General features: G+C 41.8%; 1 protein-coding gene across 1 annotated transcript in view; it reads left to right on the forward strand.

Moving 5' to 3' along the window:
• The window catches only part of PHAF1 (phagosome assembly factor 1), a 110,958-nt gene that overhangs the window by 45,722 nt on the left and 49,129 nt on the right, over positions 1-16,107 (forward strand). Inside the window, exons 4-6 of the mRNA XM_067471011.1 lie at positions 1,797-1,880; positions 12,345-12,388; positions 14,656-14,735. Of these exons, the coding sequence (XP_067327112.1) occupies positions 1,797-1,880; positions 12,345-12,388; positions 14,656-14,735 (208 nt within the window). The remainder of the gene's footprint in view (positions 1-1,796; positions 1,881-12,344; positions 12,389-14,655; positions 14,736-16,107) is intronic.

A 16,107-nucleotide genomic window follows, 5' to 3' on the forward strand; every position in this document is an offset into this window, starting at 1 on the left:
TCTTGATTTAAGTCGTTGACGTGCTGGCTGATACCCAAACAGGGGATGAGCTGGAGATGTCACTGGCTTGGTCCTTTCACTATTGGTTGCTACTTCCCAGTGGATGTCAGGTGGTGCAATACCGGCGAAACAGTGTAGTTTCTCCAGTGGTATAGGGCGCAGACACCCTGTGATAATGCGGCATGTCTCATTAGGAGCCACATCTACTGTTTTAGCGTGGTGAGATGTGTTCCACACTGGGCATGCATACTCAGCAGCAGAGTAGCACAGCGCAAGGGCAGATGTCTTCACTGTGTCTGGTTGTGATCCCCAGGTTGTGCCAGTCAGCTTTCGTATGATATTGTTTCTAGCACCCACTTTTTGCTTGATGTTCAGGCATTGCTTCTTGTAGGTAAGAGCACGGTCCAGAGTGACTCCCAGGTATTTGGGTGCGCTGCAATGCTCCAGTGGGATTCCTTCCCAGGTGATCTTCAGAGCTCGGGATGCTTCTCTGTTCTTGAGATGAAAGGCACATGTCTGTGTTTTAGATGGGTTAGGGATCAGCTGGTTTTCCCTGTAATAGGCAGTAAGAGCACCTAGAGCTTTGGAGAGCTTCTGTTCTACAGTCTCAAAGCTCCCTGCTTGCGCAGTAATGGCACGATCATCAGCATAGATGAAGCTCTCTGTCCCTTCTGGCAGTGGCTGGTCATTGGTGTAGATGTTGAACATGGATGGAGCAAGCACGCTCCCCTGAGGTAGGCCATTCTTCTGTTTCCGCCATCTGCTTCTCTGGCCCTGAAACTCAACAAAAAAGCTCCTGTTTTGTAGCAGGTTTCCTATGAGGCGGGTGAGGTGGTAGTCCTTTGTGATATTATACATTTTTCTCAGGAGGAGGCGGTGGTTCACAGTATCATAGGCTGCTGACAGGTCTATGAAGACAGCTCCTGTGATCTGCTGCCTTTCAAAGCCATCTTCTATGTGCTGAGTCAGGTTCAGCAGTTGCGATGTGCAGCTTTTGCCTTTTCTGAAGCCAGCTTGCTGTGGAATCAGACAGGGGTCTATTTTTTCCATAATTCTATGCAAAATAAGTCTCTCCAAACTTGGCAGAAATACTCAATATGCCCAAATATAAACACAGATGGAGTTTGGGGGAAATAGACCTTGACATTTGGGAGTTGCAGTTGCTGGGATTTATAGTTCACCTACAATCAGAGAATATTCTGAACCCCACCAACGATAGAATTGAACCAAACTTTCAACACAGAACCCCCATGACCAACAATAAATACTGTGTTTTCTGATGGTCTTTGGTGACCCCTCTGATACCCCCTATGGGTCCCGACCTCCAAGTTGAGAAACACTGACTTATCTGATATCATGAAATTGTGGCCCAAGAGGAGTAGCTATCAGGCCTCCTTTTCCCCATTCAAGCCATTTTCCCATTTCTGCTGATAATGTGAGAAAAGCCTCTCCTCTGCGTTGTGTTTGAGAAGTTCGACCTGAGAGAGAAAGGCCAGATTTGATTTTTTTTTCATTTTGTGAAAGCAGTGAGCCATATGCGATTCAACAGCCATGTAAATCTTACCCAAAGCCCTTGAAATTCTATTTTAAATGGGTAAATAGAAAGGACTTGGCAATGACAGCCTTTATTCTGGCAGGGAGTATTATTATTCATGGAACGAGTGACCATTCTTCGTGCCAGTTAGGAGAAACCAATCTCAGGGCTCTCTTGCTTGGCTTTCGGTCACGTAGGAAAGATGGCTTTGCAAAACGTTCCCTCTTCCATTTGGAAAGTAACGTCTCCTTTTGTTTTCCAGTCTCCTCTTAGCCATGACCTCATCCTTAACCTGACTCAGGACGGAATCAAACTGCTGTTTGATGCTTTCAATCAAAGACTTAAGGTAAATGATTAAACTTGGAAAAACACAATTTCCCTTCCCTTGTATAAGGCTTAAGTGTGCACATTTTTACTGCGACAAGGATAGGAACACTAGTCTGGGGAACAATGTTGTAATTGCTTATGTCTTCAGTTATTTACAGCTTGTGTGTGACTGTCGTACACCAGAGCAGGAACACCTCTGACCTTAAACACCACACCAGCTTGGTAAAATTAGCAAGCAGTTTATTGAAGAATATTTGAAAGCAAAGCAATAAATATAGCAAAAACAGTAAAGGTCTAATATATGAAATATATAAATATAGAAACACTGGTCTGGAGAACAATGTTGTAATTGTTTAGGTCTTCTGTTATTTACAGCTTGTGTGTGTGACTGTCGTATACCACAGCAGGAACACTTCTGACCTTAAACACCACACCAGCTTGGTAAAATCAGCAAGCAGTTTATTGAAGAATATTTGAAAGCAAAGCAATAAATATAGCAAAAACAGTAAAGGTCTAATATAAGAAATATATAAATATAGAAACACTGGTCTGGAGAACAATGTTGTAATTGTTTAGGTCTTCTGTTATTTACAGCTTGTGTGTGTGACTGTCGTATACCACAGCAGGAACACTTCTGACCTTAAACACCACACCAGCTTGGTAAAATTAGCAAGCAGTTTATTGAAGAATATTTGAAAGCAAAGCAATAAATATAGCAAAAACAGTAAAGGTCTAATATATGAAATATATATATAGGAACACTGGTCTGAGGAACAATGTTGTAATTGTTTAGGTCTTCAGTTATTTACGGCTTGTGTGTGTGACACGAGCTTGGTAAAATCAGCAAGCAGTTTATTGAAGAATATTTGAAAGCAAAGCAATAAATATAGCAAAAATAGTAAAGGTCTAATATATGATAGATAGATAGATAGATAGATAGATAGATAGATAGATAGATAGATAGATAGATAGATGAACACTGGTCTGGGGAACAATGTTGTAATTGTTTAGGTCTTCAATTATTTACAGCTTGTGTGTGTGACTGTCATACACCAGAGCAGGAAGACTTCTGACCTTAAACACCACACCGGCTTGGTAAAATCAGCAAGCAGTTTATTGAAGAATATATGTAGGCAAAGCAATAGGAAAAAAACAAAACCAGTAAAGGTTTGATATATGAAATAGTCCATAAGCTTCAAAGGAAAACAAGATCAATGAGTACATAAGAATCCACAAAACAAGACAGCAGGAAAATCTCATAGGCAAATCTTAAGCTTGGCAGAAACTTGGTACTTGAAACTCAGAGCGCTTGAAAACAAGACCATGATAAAATAACAGTGTTGATCCGACTGAGGCAACTCTCTCCCATGAATCATTATGAAGCTTGGTTCAGATCCCAAAACTGAAAGGAAAGCATTTCTCTTGAACTTCCCACCAGATAAAGGTTTGTTATCCCTCTTTTGTTGTAGATCAGGGGTCCTCAAACTAAGGCCCAAGGGCCAGATACAGTCCTCCAAGGTCATTTATCCGGCCCTCACTCAGGGTCAACCTAAGTCTGAAACGCCTTGAAAGCACACAACAACAACAACAGCCCTATCTCATTAGCCAAAACCAGGCCCACACTTCCCATTGAAATACTAATAAGTTTATATTTGTTAAAAATGTTCTTCATTTTAATTATTGTATTGTTTTTAAGTGTCTTTTCCACTATATGTGCAGTGTTCATAGGAATTCATTCATGTTTTTTTCAAATTGTAATCTGGCCCTCCAACAGTTTGAGGGAATGTGACCTGGCCCTCTATTTAAAAAAGTTTGAGGACCCCTGCTGTAGATGAACTGATTATCCCAGTCTTTGAAGACTTTGACTCTGTTTACTAAAACTTTGTTTTCTGTCCAAGCTTTCATTACCTTTTCATTAATTTCTGCACCTGACAAATCATTTTCCGACAGTTGTTCTGAGAAAAGCTGTGAAGGGCCTCTCCCAGGAATGTGGCCTTGTGAATCTTCTTGAAACAGCTCAGGCCTCTCGTCTGAGTTTATCTCATGCCCAAGCAAACCCTCATCCCCAATGTCAACAGACCCAGGCCCACCATCAAGAACAGGGATCCTCAAACTTTTTAAACAAAGGGCCAGGTCACAGTCCCTCAAACTGTTGGAGGGCTAGATTATAATTTGAAAAAAACTTGAATGAATTCCTATGCACACTGCGCATATCTTATTTGTAGTGCAAAAAACACTTAAAAACAATACAATAATTAAAATGAAGAACAATTTTAACAAATATAAACTTATTCGTATTTCAGTGAGAAGTGTGGGCCTACGTTTGGCTGATGCGATAGGATTGTTGTTGTTGTTGTGTGCCTTCAAGTCATTTCAGACTTAGGTTGACCCTGAGCGAGGGCTGGGTAAATAACCTTGGAGGGCCGTATCCGCCCACCAGGCTTTAGTTTGAGGACCCCTGATCAAGAACACCTTCTGCATTCCCATCATGAACATCAACATGAACATCAGACACAATCACAGGCTGAACAGGCTGTCATAACAACAGTGACTGCTTGTGTAAAATGGGTTAATTTTTTTGTGTTGTGATGAAACCAGTGTCAATAATTACATTGTTTTGTCTTAATAAGTTCATTGTTTTTAGGTATTATTTTTGTTTTGTTACACTTTTTATTGTATATGAGTAAACAAACAAATAAGCAGAACAAATAAACAATAACTACAAAAGCTATACAATTGCAACATCCTGCTACACCCATTCCCTCCAACCCCACACGTGTGAACCCACCACGTAGACTTCCGTTACTACTCCTTGTGTAGTTTATTTAATGCTTAGACTTTCACATACAGAACAAACTAATAAATACATCACAACCAGATTATTAAATACAATGCAAAATACACCATTTTAAAAAATTGCAGCATTCAGCTACACCCATTCCCTCCAACCCCAGACCCGTGAACCCACCACATAGACTTCCGTCACTACTCCTTGTGTAGTAGTTTATTTAACGCTTAGACCATAGGTCTTTCACATACAGGACAAACAAATAAATACATCTGTGAAGGAGGGTAAAATTACTGCCACCTAATCTGTGAGGAAGCCCAGTAATTCTCAGCATCAACTTAGGAGCTGTTTTACAAAGAAGGATTTACTTATTTGATAGCGTAGCGTTTAATGTCCCTGGTTTGACTTTACTTCTTATGCAGGCTGTTTGACTTAGGAGAAACTGTATCAGGCAAGGCTTGAGGAGAACAGTAACAATTTTATTGGAACAAGCAAGGTATAACAGAATCGATGTTTCTTCTCTAGAGGCACAAATCTTGATTGGTTACATTAGTAAAGTTTCATGAGTAACTTTAGGTACAGACTTTAAGAGATTTCTTTGAGTAGATATATTTTTCTTCAACAAGCGTTCTTTTACTACAAATAAGCCACCTGACTTATCTAACTCTATTGGCTCACAGCCAAACCCTGATTCTTAATATTAAAGAACCAGTCTTCCCTATAGTTCTCTAACTATAGTATTCCTGATGGTTTTCCACACACACAGGATCAACTACCTCTCCTGTAACTCTTTGGTCACAGACTAACTCCCTGTTTCTCCCACTAGAGAAATCAGTCCTTCCCTGTAGCTCACCGGCTTACAGACTCCCACTTTCAAACAGCTGCCCCGTGAAGAGGCAGTTGGCAGTTGGCTCCGCCCTTGTTGCTATGGCAACTCTACCCAAGCCAAACCTGCCACTATCTCTAACAAAGTATAATCCTACATACTTACCGTTTATTAACTACTGTTTAAACAACACATAACCATAAGAATAAAAATTACACATTGTCACAACATCGCAACCAGATTATTAAATACAGTGCGAAATAAGTCATTAAAATCTAAACATATAATAAAAGTGAAAATATGTCTGTGTGTGTGTGTCTGGAGTGTCCACTTCCGCAGACAAGCTCCTTTCTCCATAAACAGCTATAGCTCCCACTATTCAGGGAGACACCAATGACCCTCCCTCTAATGACATTGCAGGTTTTAGTGAGCACTATGAACATGTCGAAGAGCCAGTGTCCTCTACAAACACCACACTGCCCACCACCCAAGTGAAGGCTTTAATTCGGGAACATTTCATCCTAGATTTTATGTGTTTCCTCAACCACAGACATCCCAGTGTTTCTGACTCGCCCCACTGGTGTAGAATTTGCATGACCCCACCCACTCTCCTTTTAGCAGTGCCTCCCTGTTATCTTTGTCCTGAATTGCTCTTCAAAAACAGCCTTTAGACGATGTTGAAAGTAAAAGAAAGATGCTTTACTTCAGCAAACACAAAGGATAAGCAAATGCAATTGAAAAATGCAAGAGAAAACAAGGAAGTGTTAATCCAGACACAAATTAAAGTCTCTTACAAAGTCCCAAAAGAAACACCAGTCCTCCATCAGACAACGGACAATGAACTAAGTCCAAAGCAGATTCCATAGAGTGAAAACATTGGTGTCAGGGTCGTTGTTACCAGCGAAAGCTGACTGCTCCTGCTACTGATTCATAGCGCTGAATTCCCCACACAGGAGGTGCTAGGGAGTCTCCCAATTAGCTCAGCGTTTTTAGCAGCTATCCTAGCAGAACGCCGTCTGTGCTCTGTCTCTTTTAGTCTCTCTAAAAATGTGGGCACATTCAAACCCTCATCGTCTGATTCTTCTTCTCCCTCCAATTCCTGAGCACTTCCCTGCTCCCCTTCCTCCTCCAAAGATGAGGAATCCCTAACAATCTTCTTGCATCAGAAGTATTCACTGGATTACTATCATTCTTCTTCTTTACCCCAAAGTTTAAACCAAATTCTTGTCACCATATCGTTTTGATTGCTTAAAAACCATAGAGTCTTGAACTGACTGAAACACCGAAACCCTCTTCTCTTAGCCCTCTTCTCTTTTTGTGAGATGCATTTCCTTCTGACACAGTACTCATAACTCTGCTTTTTTTTAGTAGCCTCTAAAGTGCTTTGGTAAATGGTCAGTTGTGTACAAATCAATAGGATGCTATTAAACATTCACAACTGGTTTTTAAGCAGATCTATCATGGGTACTTGGTAAATGCACCTTGTACTAAATCCAGAGGAGCAAAACTTTTTCCTTGGTTTCTGGTGCTGACTAAAGACTGCTTCTGAGCATCAGATGAATGCTGACCACATGGCAAAGCATTACTTTAAAATACAACTTTCTGTTAATCATGAATGGAGTAAAAGTTTGAAGAAATGGCTACTGGACACGTAATAAAGACCAATGCAAACTGGTTATTTGCAGATCTGGTTGTCGTCACTAATCTAAACACATCACCAACTCTGAAATCCTTCCATCTGTAGAATGGATGTTGATTAACACCACATTAACTGCAATGATTCAATGCTATAGAAGAGATATGGGCAAACCCAGGCTCAGGAGCTGGATGCGGCCCCTTAGGCTCTTTTCTCAGGCCCTCCTCTCTCTCACCATCCTATCCTTCCTTTTCTCTTTCCTTCCTCCTTCCCTCACTCCTTCTCCTTCTTTTCCACTTTCATCCTTCCTCTCTTTCTTTCCATCTTTCCCTTCCTTCCTTACCTCCCTCTTTCTCCCTCCCTCCTTCCTTCCCTTCCACCCTTTCATCTTTCCTTCCCTTTTGTCTTTCCTTCCTTCTCTCTTTCCTTTATCCTTCCCTTCGTTCCTTCCATCCTTCCCTTCCTTCCTTACCTATTTCTTTCCCCCTCCTTCCTTTCTTCCCTCCCACCCTTTCAGCCTTCCTTCCCTCTCTCCCTGTATCTCTTTCCGTCCTTCCTTCCTTCCCTTTTGTCTTTCCTGCCTTCTTTCTTTCCTTTATCCTTTCCTTCCCTCCCTCCCTCCCTTCCTTCTCTTTTTCATTCCTTCCTCCTTCCATCCTGTCTTCCCTTCTTTCCCTCCCTCCTCTCCTTCCTTCCTTCTATCCTTCCTTCTCTTTTTCCTTCCGCCTTCCCTCCCTCCTTTCCTTCCCTTCCTTCCTTCCTTCCTTCCTTCCTTCCTTCCTTCTCTTTTTCCTTCTCATTTTCATTCCCCCCTCTTTCTCTTCCTTCCCTCTTTCCTCCCTCCTTCCTTCCTTCCTTCCCTTTTGTCTTTCCTGCCTTCTCTTTCCTTTATCCTTCCCTTCCCTTCCTTCCTTCCTTCCTTCCTTCCTTCCTCCCTCCCTCCCTCCCGCCCTTCCTTCCTTCCTTCCATCCTTCCTTCCCTCTTTCCTCCCTCCTTCCCTCTCTCACTCTTTCTCCTTCCCTTCCTTCCTTCCCTCCCTCCCTCCCTCCCTTCCTTCTCTTTCTCATTCCTTCCTCCTTCCCTTCCTTCCATCCTTCCTTCCCTCTTTCCTCCTTCCTTCCCTCTCTCACTCTTTCGCCTTCCCTTCCTTCCCTCCCTCCTCTCCTTCCTTCCTTCCTTCCTTCCACCCTTCTTTCTCTTTTTCATTCCTCCTTCCCTCTCACACTCTTTCTCCTTCCCTCCCTCCTTTCCTTTCCTTTCTTCCTTCCCTCCCTTCCTTCTCTTTTTTATTCCTTCCTCCTTCCTTCCCTCTTTCCTCCCTCCTTCTCTCTCTCACTCTTTCTCCTTCCCTTCCTTCCTTCCCTCCCTCCCTTCTCTTTTTCATTCCTTCCTTCCTTCCATCCTTCCTTCTCTCTTTCCTCCCTTGTTCTCTCTCTCACTCTTTCTCCTTCCATCCTTCCCTTCCTTCCTTTCATCCCTCCTTCCTCCTTCTCTTCCTCCCTTCCATCTCCGGGCAGCCTGTCCTTCTAGCAGGGAGTGCTACCATGTAGTCCCCCCAAATTAGAACGTTTTCCATGCCTACTATGGAACAACAAGAGGTGATGTATCTACTTAGTAGATACTGTACTCTTGATTAGTTGTGGGGCTGTATTTACATCTCTTTACAGATTAAGCATAAACAGAGATTATACAATGCTTCCCAGAGCTTCCTCCTTCAAAGTGGACATGTGTGCAGAGGCACTGCTATATGAGCCAATCTGTCAATTCATCCCGATTCAATGTATTTAAGAGTTTCTCCTTCACAATCAGTGATGATTTTTCTGCATTCGTTGCCCAAGGAAATCTGTTGCCTTCATTAAACTCATTTGGACTGTTGCCTTTCCTAAGATGCTGTAGTGTTCCCTTTAATTGGTCAATTAAATGCATTGATGGACTGAAAATTAATCTGCTTAATAAATGGATGGCCTCTCTCGGAAGATAGTTGACATGGTTTGCTTCTGCCCCATATTTCTGCCCTTGTTTTGGTTTGGTTGTGGTTGCTTTCATCAGATTTGTGCACCCTCTTTCCGTTTGTTCTGCCACATTCGGCTCCATTGCAGTGTTTGTGGATATACAAACTCATTTTCTTTCCCATTTCGTCCAGGATCAAGGCTATGCTGCTGAATCCAAGCTATTTATTGATTTATCAGAAGCAGATTGAGAATACAGTTATAATGCATAAGAAACCACACACGAAGTTAAAAACTTGGCATTATGCTAGATTTCCTTTAACCAGAAGCTGGCCACTTGGAGTGCCTTTGGTGTTACTGGAAGAAGGTCCTCCATTGTGCACGTGGCAGGTCTCAGAATGCATTATAGTAAGTGGTCTGTGTTCAGTGGTACCTACAACTACTATAAAACATGGTGAATTCCCCCCAAACCTTCCTTAACCCTTTCCTCTTTTTTTCTATGGCTGTGTGCCATAGAAAATAATAGGAAAGGGTTAAGGAAGAGGCAGTGGGTGGGATTATGCAAATTCCACACTAATGCAGAGAGAAAGGGACACTGGGATGTCTGTGGTGGAGGAAACACATAAAATCTAGGATGAAATGGTCCCCGTATGAAACCTTTCCTTGGGTGGTGGGCAGTATTATGTTTGTGGAGGACATTGGCAGGACTCTTGGACATGTTCATGGAGCTCATTATAACCTGCAATGTCATTGGAAGGAGGAGGGCCACTGGTGTCTCCTGAGCAATGGGAGCTATAGCTTTTTGTGGCAGCAGGAGCTTGTCTGTGTAAGTCAGGGGTCCTCAAACTAAGGCCCAGGGGCTGGATGCGGCCCTCCAGGGTCATTTACCCGGCCCTCGCTCAGGGCCAATCTAAGTCTGAAACGACTTGAAAGCACACAACAACAACAACAATCCTATCTCATCAGCCAAAGCAGGCCCACACTTCCCATTGAAATACTAATAAGTTTATATTTGTTAAGATTGTTCTTCATTTTCATTATTGTATTGTTTTTAACTGGGTTTTTTTGCACTACAAATAAGATATGTGGTGAGAATAGGAATTCATTCATGTTTTTTCAAATTATAATCCGGCCCTCTAACAGTTTGAGGGACTGTAACCTGGCCCTCTGTTTAAAAAGTTTGGGGACCCCTGGTGTATGTGAACACCCCAGCCACACGCATACATACATATTTTCACTTTTATTATGTGTATAGATTATAATAATAATAATTTATTATTATTATTATTATTATTATTATTATTTAATTTCAAACATTTTTACCCCGCCCTTCTCAATCCCTAGGCGGACTCAAGGGGGCTTACAATTGGCAACAATTCAATGTCGCTTCATAAAATACAAATAGCAAAAATAACAATTCAAACCATGAACATTATAATAAAAATTAAACAGTATACTTACGATCCATTTGGCTATTGCCAGTCTGGTGGCTATTTATCTAGCCATATACTAATGATTACTCGGCTTCACTTATCCAAATCCACTTCCAAGCCATAGTCAAATATTATCCATTGTCCTTTAATCTGACTGCCCGAAGGCCTGGTCCCACAACCACGATTTTACCTTCTTTCTGAAGGTGAGGAGGGATGACGATAATCTAATTTCCCTGGGAAGCGTATTCCACAGGTGGGGGGCTACCACCAAGAAGGCCCCGTCCTTCGTCCCCGCCAAAAGTGTTTGAGACAACGGTGGGGCCGAGAGCAGGGCCTCCCCAGAGGATCTTAAGCTCCGAGGTGGGACGTAGAAGGAGATCCATGCGGGGTGAGAAGGGTGGAATATAAATACTGTAAACAAATAAATAAATAAATTGTTGGAGGCTACAGACAATGGCATTACTGTTGCCCGTTTTTGGTCAAAAGATATTTAGCCTCCTGCGCTCCTTCTATTTTTATCAGTTTTATACTAATTTATGCAATGCTTTTGATACGAAATAAATAAAATTCAGTAAAAGGCGTATATTAAACCCATTTCTATAAAATAGGCATATTTCAACACACAGAACAAAGATTCAAAGGCAATAGCAAGCCTCTTCAGGACAATTTGCCTCACTTTGGAAATGACTTGACGGCACACAACAACAACAACAGACAGCCAGGTGAAGGAATAGCATATAAAGAACATTCTTCTGCAGAAACTAAAAAGAAGGGCTGACGTTTTTCTGCATAGGAAGAGATATCACTCTTTCCCTCTGATCACAGGTTCCTTCATCTATCTATCTATCTATCTATCTATCTATCTATCTATCTATCTATCTATCAATGCGTAATGAGTAGCTTAAAAACAAAAGAACCAATGAACGAAATCACACCAAATTTGGCAACAAAAGTCTCACGACACAAGGAGTGACCATCATTCAAAAAATTATGATTTTTTTCATTTGGGAGTTGTAGTTGCGGGGAATTATAGTTCACCTACAATCAAAGAGCATTCTGAACTCCACCAACGATGGAATTGAACCAAACTTGGCACACAGAACTCCCACGAGCAACAGAAAATACTGGAAGGATTTGGTGGGCATTGACCTTGAGTTTGGGAGTTGTACTTCACCTACATCCAGAGAGCACTGTGGACTCAAACAATGATGGATCTGGACCAAACTTGGCCCAAGCACTCAATATGCCCAAATATGAACAGAGATGGAGTTTGGGGAAATAGACCTTGACATTTGGGAGTTGTAGTCACTGGGATTCACAGTTCACATACAACCAAAGAGCATTCTGAACCCCACGAACGACAGAATCGGGGCAAATTTCCCACACAGAACCCCCATGACCAACAGAAATTACTTAAGGCCATCCAATCCAACTCCCCTCATTAGGGCAAGAAAACGTAATCAAAGTCCTCCTGACAAAGAGCCATCCAGCCTTCGATATAGATAGATAGATAGATAGATAGATAGATAGATAGATAGATAGATAAGGAGTTGTAGTTGCTGGGGTTTATAGTTCACCTACAATCACATAGCATTATAGAATTGAACCAACCAGGGCATACAGGACTCCCACGACCAACAGAAAACACTAGAAGGGTTTGGTGAGCATTGACCTTGAGTTTGGGAGTTGTAGTTCCGCTACATCCAGAGACTACCATGGACTCCTCTCATCCCCTTAAGCTCACAAGGAACTATTCAGAAATATTAATTGTGTTCTTCCTTGTTTATATTTTCATCTATCCACAGCTCATTATTGGTCTTTCATATGTAATAATTATTCTTGCTTTTTAGGTGATTGAAGTTTATGACTTGACTAAAGTGAAGTTAAAATATTGGTAAGTGGCTGATCTTTGAAACAATAGGTTTCTAGTCCTTTTTCCTTCTTCTAGATGGATATATAATTTGGCTATGATTTTGCCTTCCCATATACAGTAGAGTTTCGCTTATCCAAACTTTGCTCATCCAACTTTCTGTATTATCCAACGCAGTCTGCCTCCCACCCAGATCCACAGTTGTTTCAATACGTTGCGATGTTTTGGTGCTAAATTCATAAATACAGTAATTACTACGTAACGTCACCATGTATTGAACTGCTTTTTCTGCCAATTTGTTGTAAAACATGATGTTTTGGTGTTTAATTGGTAAAATCATAACGTAACTTGACGTTTAATAGGCTTTTCTGTAATCCCTCCTTATTATCCAACGTTTTCACTTATCCAGTGTTCTGCTGGCCTATTTATGTTGGATAAGCGAGACTCTACTGTAGTTCCTTTACTCGCATCTTCACAGGTCAACAGTCAAATCAGAAAAACAATCCCTGACTATGGTTTTATATTTCTTTTGAACAGGATTATTGATTATTTATCTCAAACAGTATAGGATATCACATAACAGTGTGAAATTAGTTTAAAATTCTAGGGTTTTTTTTCAATAGTCCAGAGGACAGGAGCAGAATTCAAAACGATCTTGACAGATTAGAGAGATGGGCCAAAACTAACAAAATGAAGTTCAACAGTGACAAATGCAAGATACTCCACTTTGGCAGAAAAAATGAAATGCAAAGATACAGAATGGGGGACGATGCCTGGCTCGAGAGCAGTACGTGTGAAAAAGATCTTGGAGTCCTCGTGGACAACAAGTTAAACATGAGCCAACAATGTGATGTGGCGGCAAAAAAAGCCAATGGGATTTTGGCCTGCATCAAGAGGAGCATAGTGTCTAGATCTAGGGAAGTCATGCTACCCCTCTATTCCGCTTTGGTTAGACCACACCTGGAATATTGTGTCCAATTCTGGGCACCACAATTCAAGAGAGATATTGACAAGCTGGAATGTGTCCAGAGGAGGGCGACTAAAATGATCAAGGGTCTGGAGAACAAGCCCTATGAGGAGCGGCTTAGGGAACTGGGCATGTTTAGCCTGAAGAAGAGAAGGCTGAGAGGAGATATGATAGCCATGTATAAATATGTGAGAGGAAGCCACAGGGAGGAGGGAGCAAGCTTGTTTTCTGCTTCCTTGGAGACTAGGACGCGGAACAATGGCTTCAAACTACAAGAAAGGAGATTCCATCTGAACATGAGGAAGAACTTACTGACTGTGAGAGCCGTTCAGCAGTGGAACTCTCTGCCCCGGAGTGTGGTGGAGGCTCCTTCTTTGGAAGCTTTTAAGCAGAGGCTGGATGGCCATTTGTCAGGGGTGATTTGAATGCAATATTCCTGCTTCTTGGCAGGGGGTTGGACTGGATGGCCCATGAGGTCTCTTCCAACTCTTTGATTCTATGATTCTATGTCAGAAGCGACTTGAGAAACCGCAAGTCGTTTCTGGTGTGAGAGAATTGGCCATCTGCAAGGATGTTGCCCAGGGGACGCCTGGATGTTTTGATGTTTTTACCATTCTTGTGGGAGGCTTCTCTCATGTCCCCGTGTGGGGAGCTGGAGCTGACAGAGGGAGCTCACCCGTGCTCTCCCCAGATTTGAACCTGTGAGCTGTCAGTCTTCAATCCTGCCAGCACAAGGGTTTAACCCACTGCACCATCGGAGGCTCCAAAATTCTAGGTGGTTCTCAATGATAGTCAGTGGTGAGGATTGCTAGGAACTGAAGTCCAAAAACTCCTGAGTTGGATCTGCGTGAAGGTGCCAAAGAGCAACTGAAAATGAAAAACAGCCGAACTTGGCTTACCATGGTTTCATTATTGTTCTGTCGAATATCTTACACCACCAAATGAAGCATGTAATTGAACAAAAAAAGCTTCCCTTACCTGTGGTTAAAATGCATCAAGTGGTTTTGCTGGGAGCTTTCCAAAAGACCTCCATTCAGAATTTTACAGGAAGCTTCATTGTTAGATTTGAGTGCATTTGCTTATGAGCTAAAAGCTGAGTACTTGATTCAGAACCCCAGAAAGGCATTTTATTTTGGCTTGAAAAAAACATAGGAATGATGGTCTCCGACTCCAAATAATTCTGAAGCTGGTTGAAATCAGCATAAATCGGGAAGGGCTCTTGAAGCACTTTGCTTGCTTGAGAGAGGCTTTGAACTGATGTAGAAAACTTTAATGCAATCTTAATTAAGAAATGTTTCTTTTCTCCCATTTTGTTTCTTCGCAGTGGTGTTCATTTTAACTCTCAGGCAATTGCTCCGACTATAGAACAAATTGATCAGTCTTTTGGAGCCACTCATCCCGGAGGTAAGTTACACTTGACATTATTATAGACCAGGCATGGGCCAACTTCAGCCTTCCAGGTGTTTTGGGCTGAAACTCCCACAATTCCTGACAGCCGATAGAGTGTTAGGAATTGTGGGAGTTGAAGTCCAAAACACCTGGAGGGCCAAAGTTTGCCCATGCCTGTTATAAACTCATAGAGTTGATCAAGCAGGCTATCCAGTGTGGCTCCCTTCTGCCAGACAGGAAAAATACGGTCAAAGCACTCCCAACAGATGGCTGTCTGCTTAAAAACCTCCAAAGAAGCAGCCTCCACCTTATATTTATGTGGAGACTTACCTTGCTTGCTTTCCTCTTACATTTCCATAAGTCCCTGACCTGTTCATAAGAAAGGTCTCGATTTGGTTGAACTATCCCTCAGAAATATGACATATATCATGTTTCATTGCATAATAGTTGCACTTTTTAAATCAGGATGCGACTATTATGTGATGAAATACAACTGGTGCCTTTTGTTTGTTGGATTCCGAGACAAAGAGGACGGAAGGAGGATTCAGTGTTTGTTTAAACGGTCTTTGAGGAAGTTTCTCAGTTTTATAAGCACCTGCGACAATTATGTGAGGAAAAGCACTTTAATGGTAGAATTGGGCTGCTGTCCTATTAGTTTTTAAGGCAATTTGTACTGTGTTTCATTGATATTAAATTGGACTTTTTGTAATGTGTTGTTTTTATCTTAACTGATGTAGTCAACAAAATGAGTACACAGCATACAAGATCACTCTGCTTGGCTGTTGTATTGGATCACACCTCGGACACTTCCCAAGTGTCTAGGACTGTGTGATGTATCGGCATTATTATTATTATTATTATTATTGACACAAAAGCACAGTATGTCACGGTAAACAAGATCTATATGCTGGATTTCGTATCACAAAATCACAAGTCAAACACTTCCCAAGCGTCTAGGACTGTGTGATGTATTTTCGAATGATGCGCGCAAATCCAAGTCAGGTGGCCTTTTGCAGTTGACAGATTGTGATTTTGTCGATGTTCATTGTTTCCAAATGCCAGCTGAGATCTTTTGGCACAGCACCCAGTGTGCCAATGATCACTGGGACCACCTGTGCTGGTTTATGTAATCAGAGCGTTTGCAGCTCGATTTTGAGGTCTTGATAGTGGCTGAGTTTTTCCTGTTGTTTTTCCTCAATGTGACTGTCACCTGGAATTGCGACATCAATAATCTAGACTTTTTTCTTTTCCACAATCGTGATGTCTGGTGATGTCTGGCGTGTTGTGTTCCAAAACTTTGTCAGTCTGGATTCGAAAGTCCCACAGTATTTTTGCATGTTCATTTTCCACGACCTTTGCGGGTTTATGATCCCACCAGTTCTTTGCT

This window comes from Anolis sagrei, chromosome 8 (assembly GCF_037176765.1).
Source record: "Anolis sagrei isolate rAnoSag1 chromosome 8, rAnoSag1.mat, whole genome shotgun sequence".
In the NCBI taxonomy this organism is placed as follows: Eukaryota; Metazoa; Chordata; class Lepidosauria; order Squamata; family Dactyloidae; genus Anolis; species Anolis sagrei.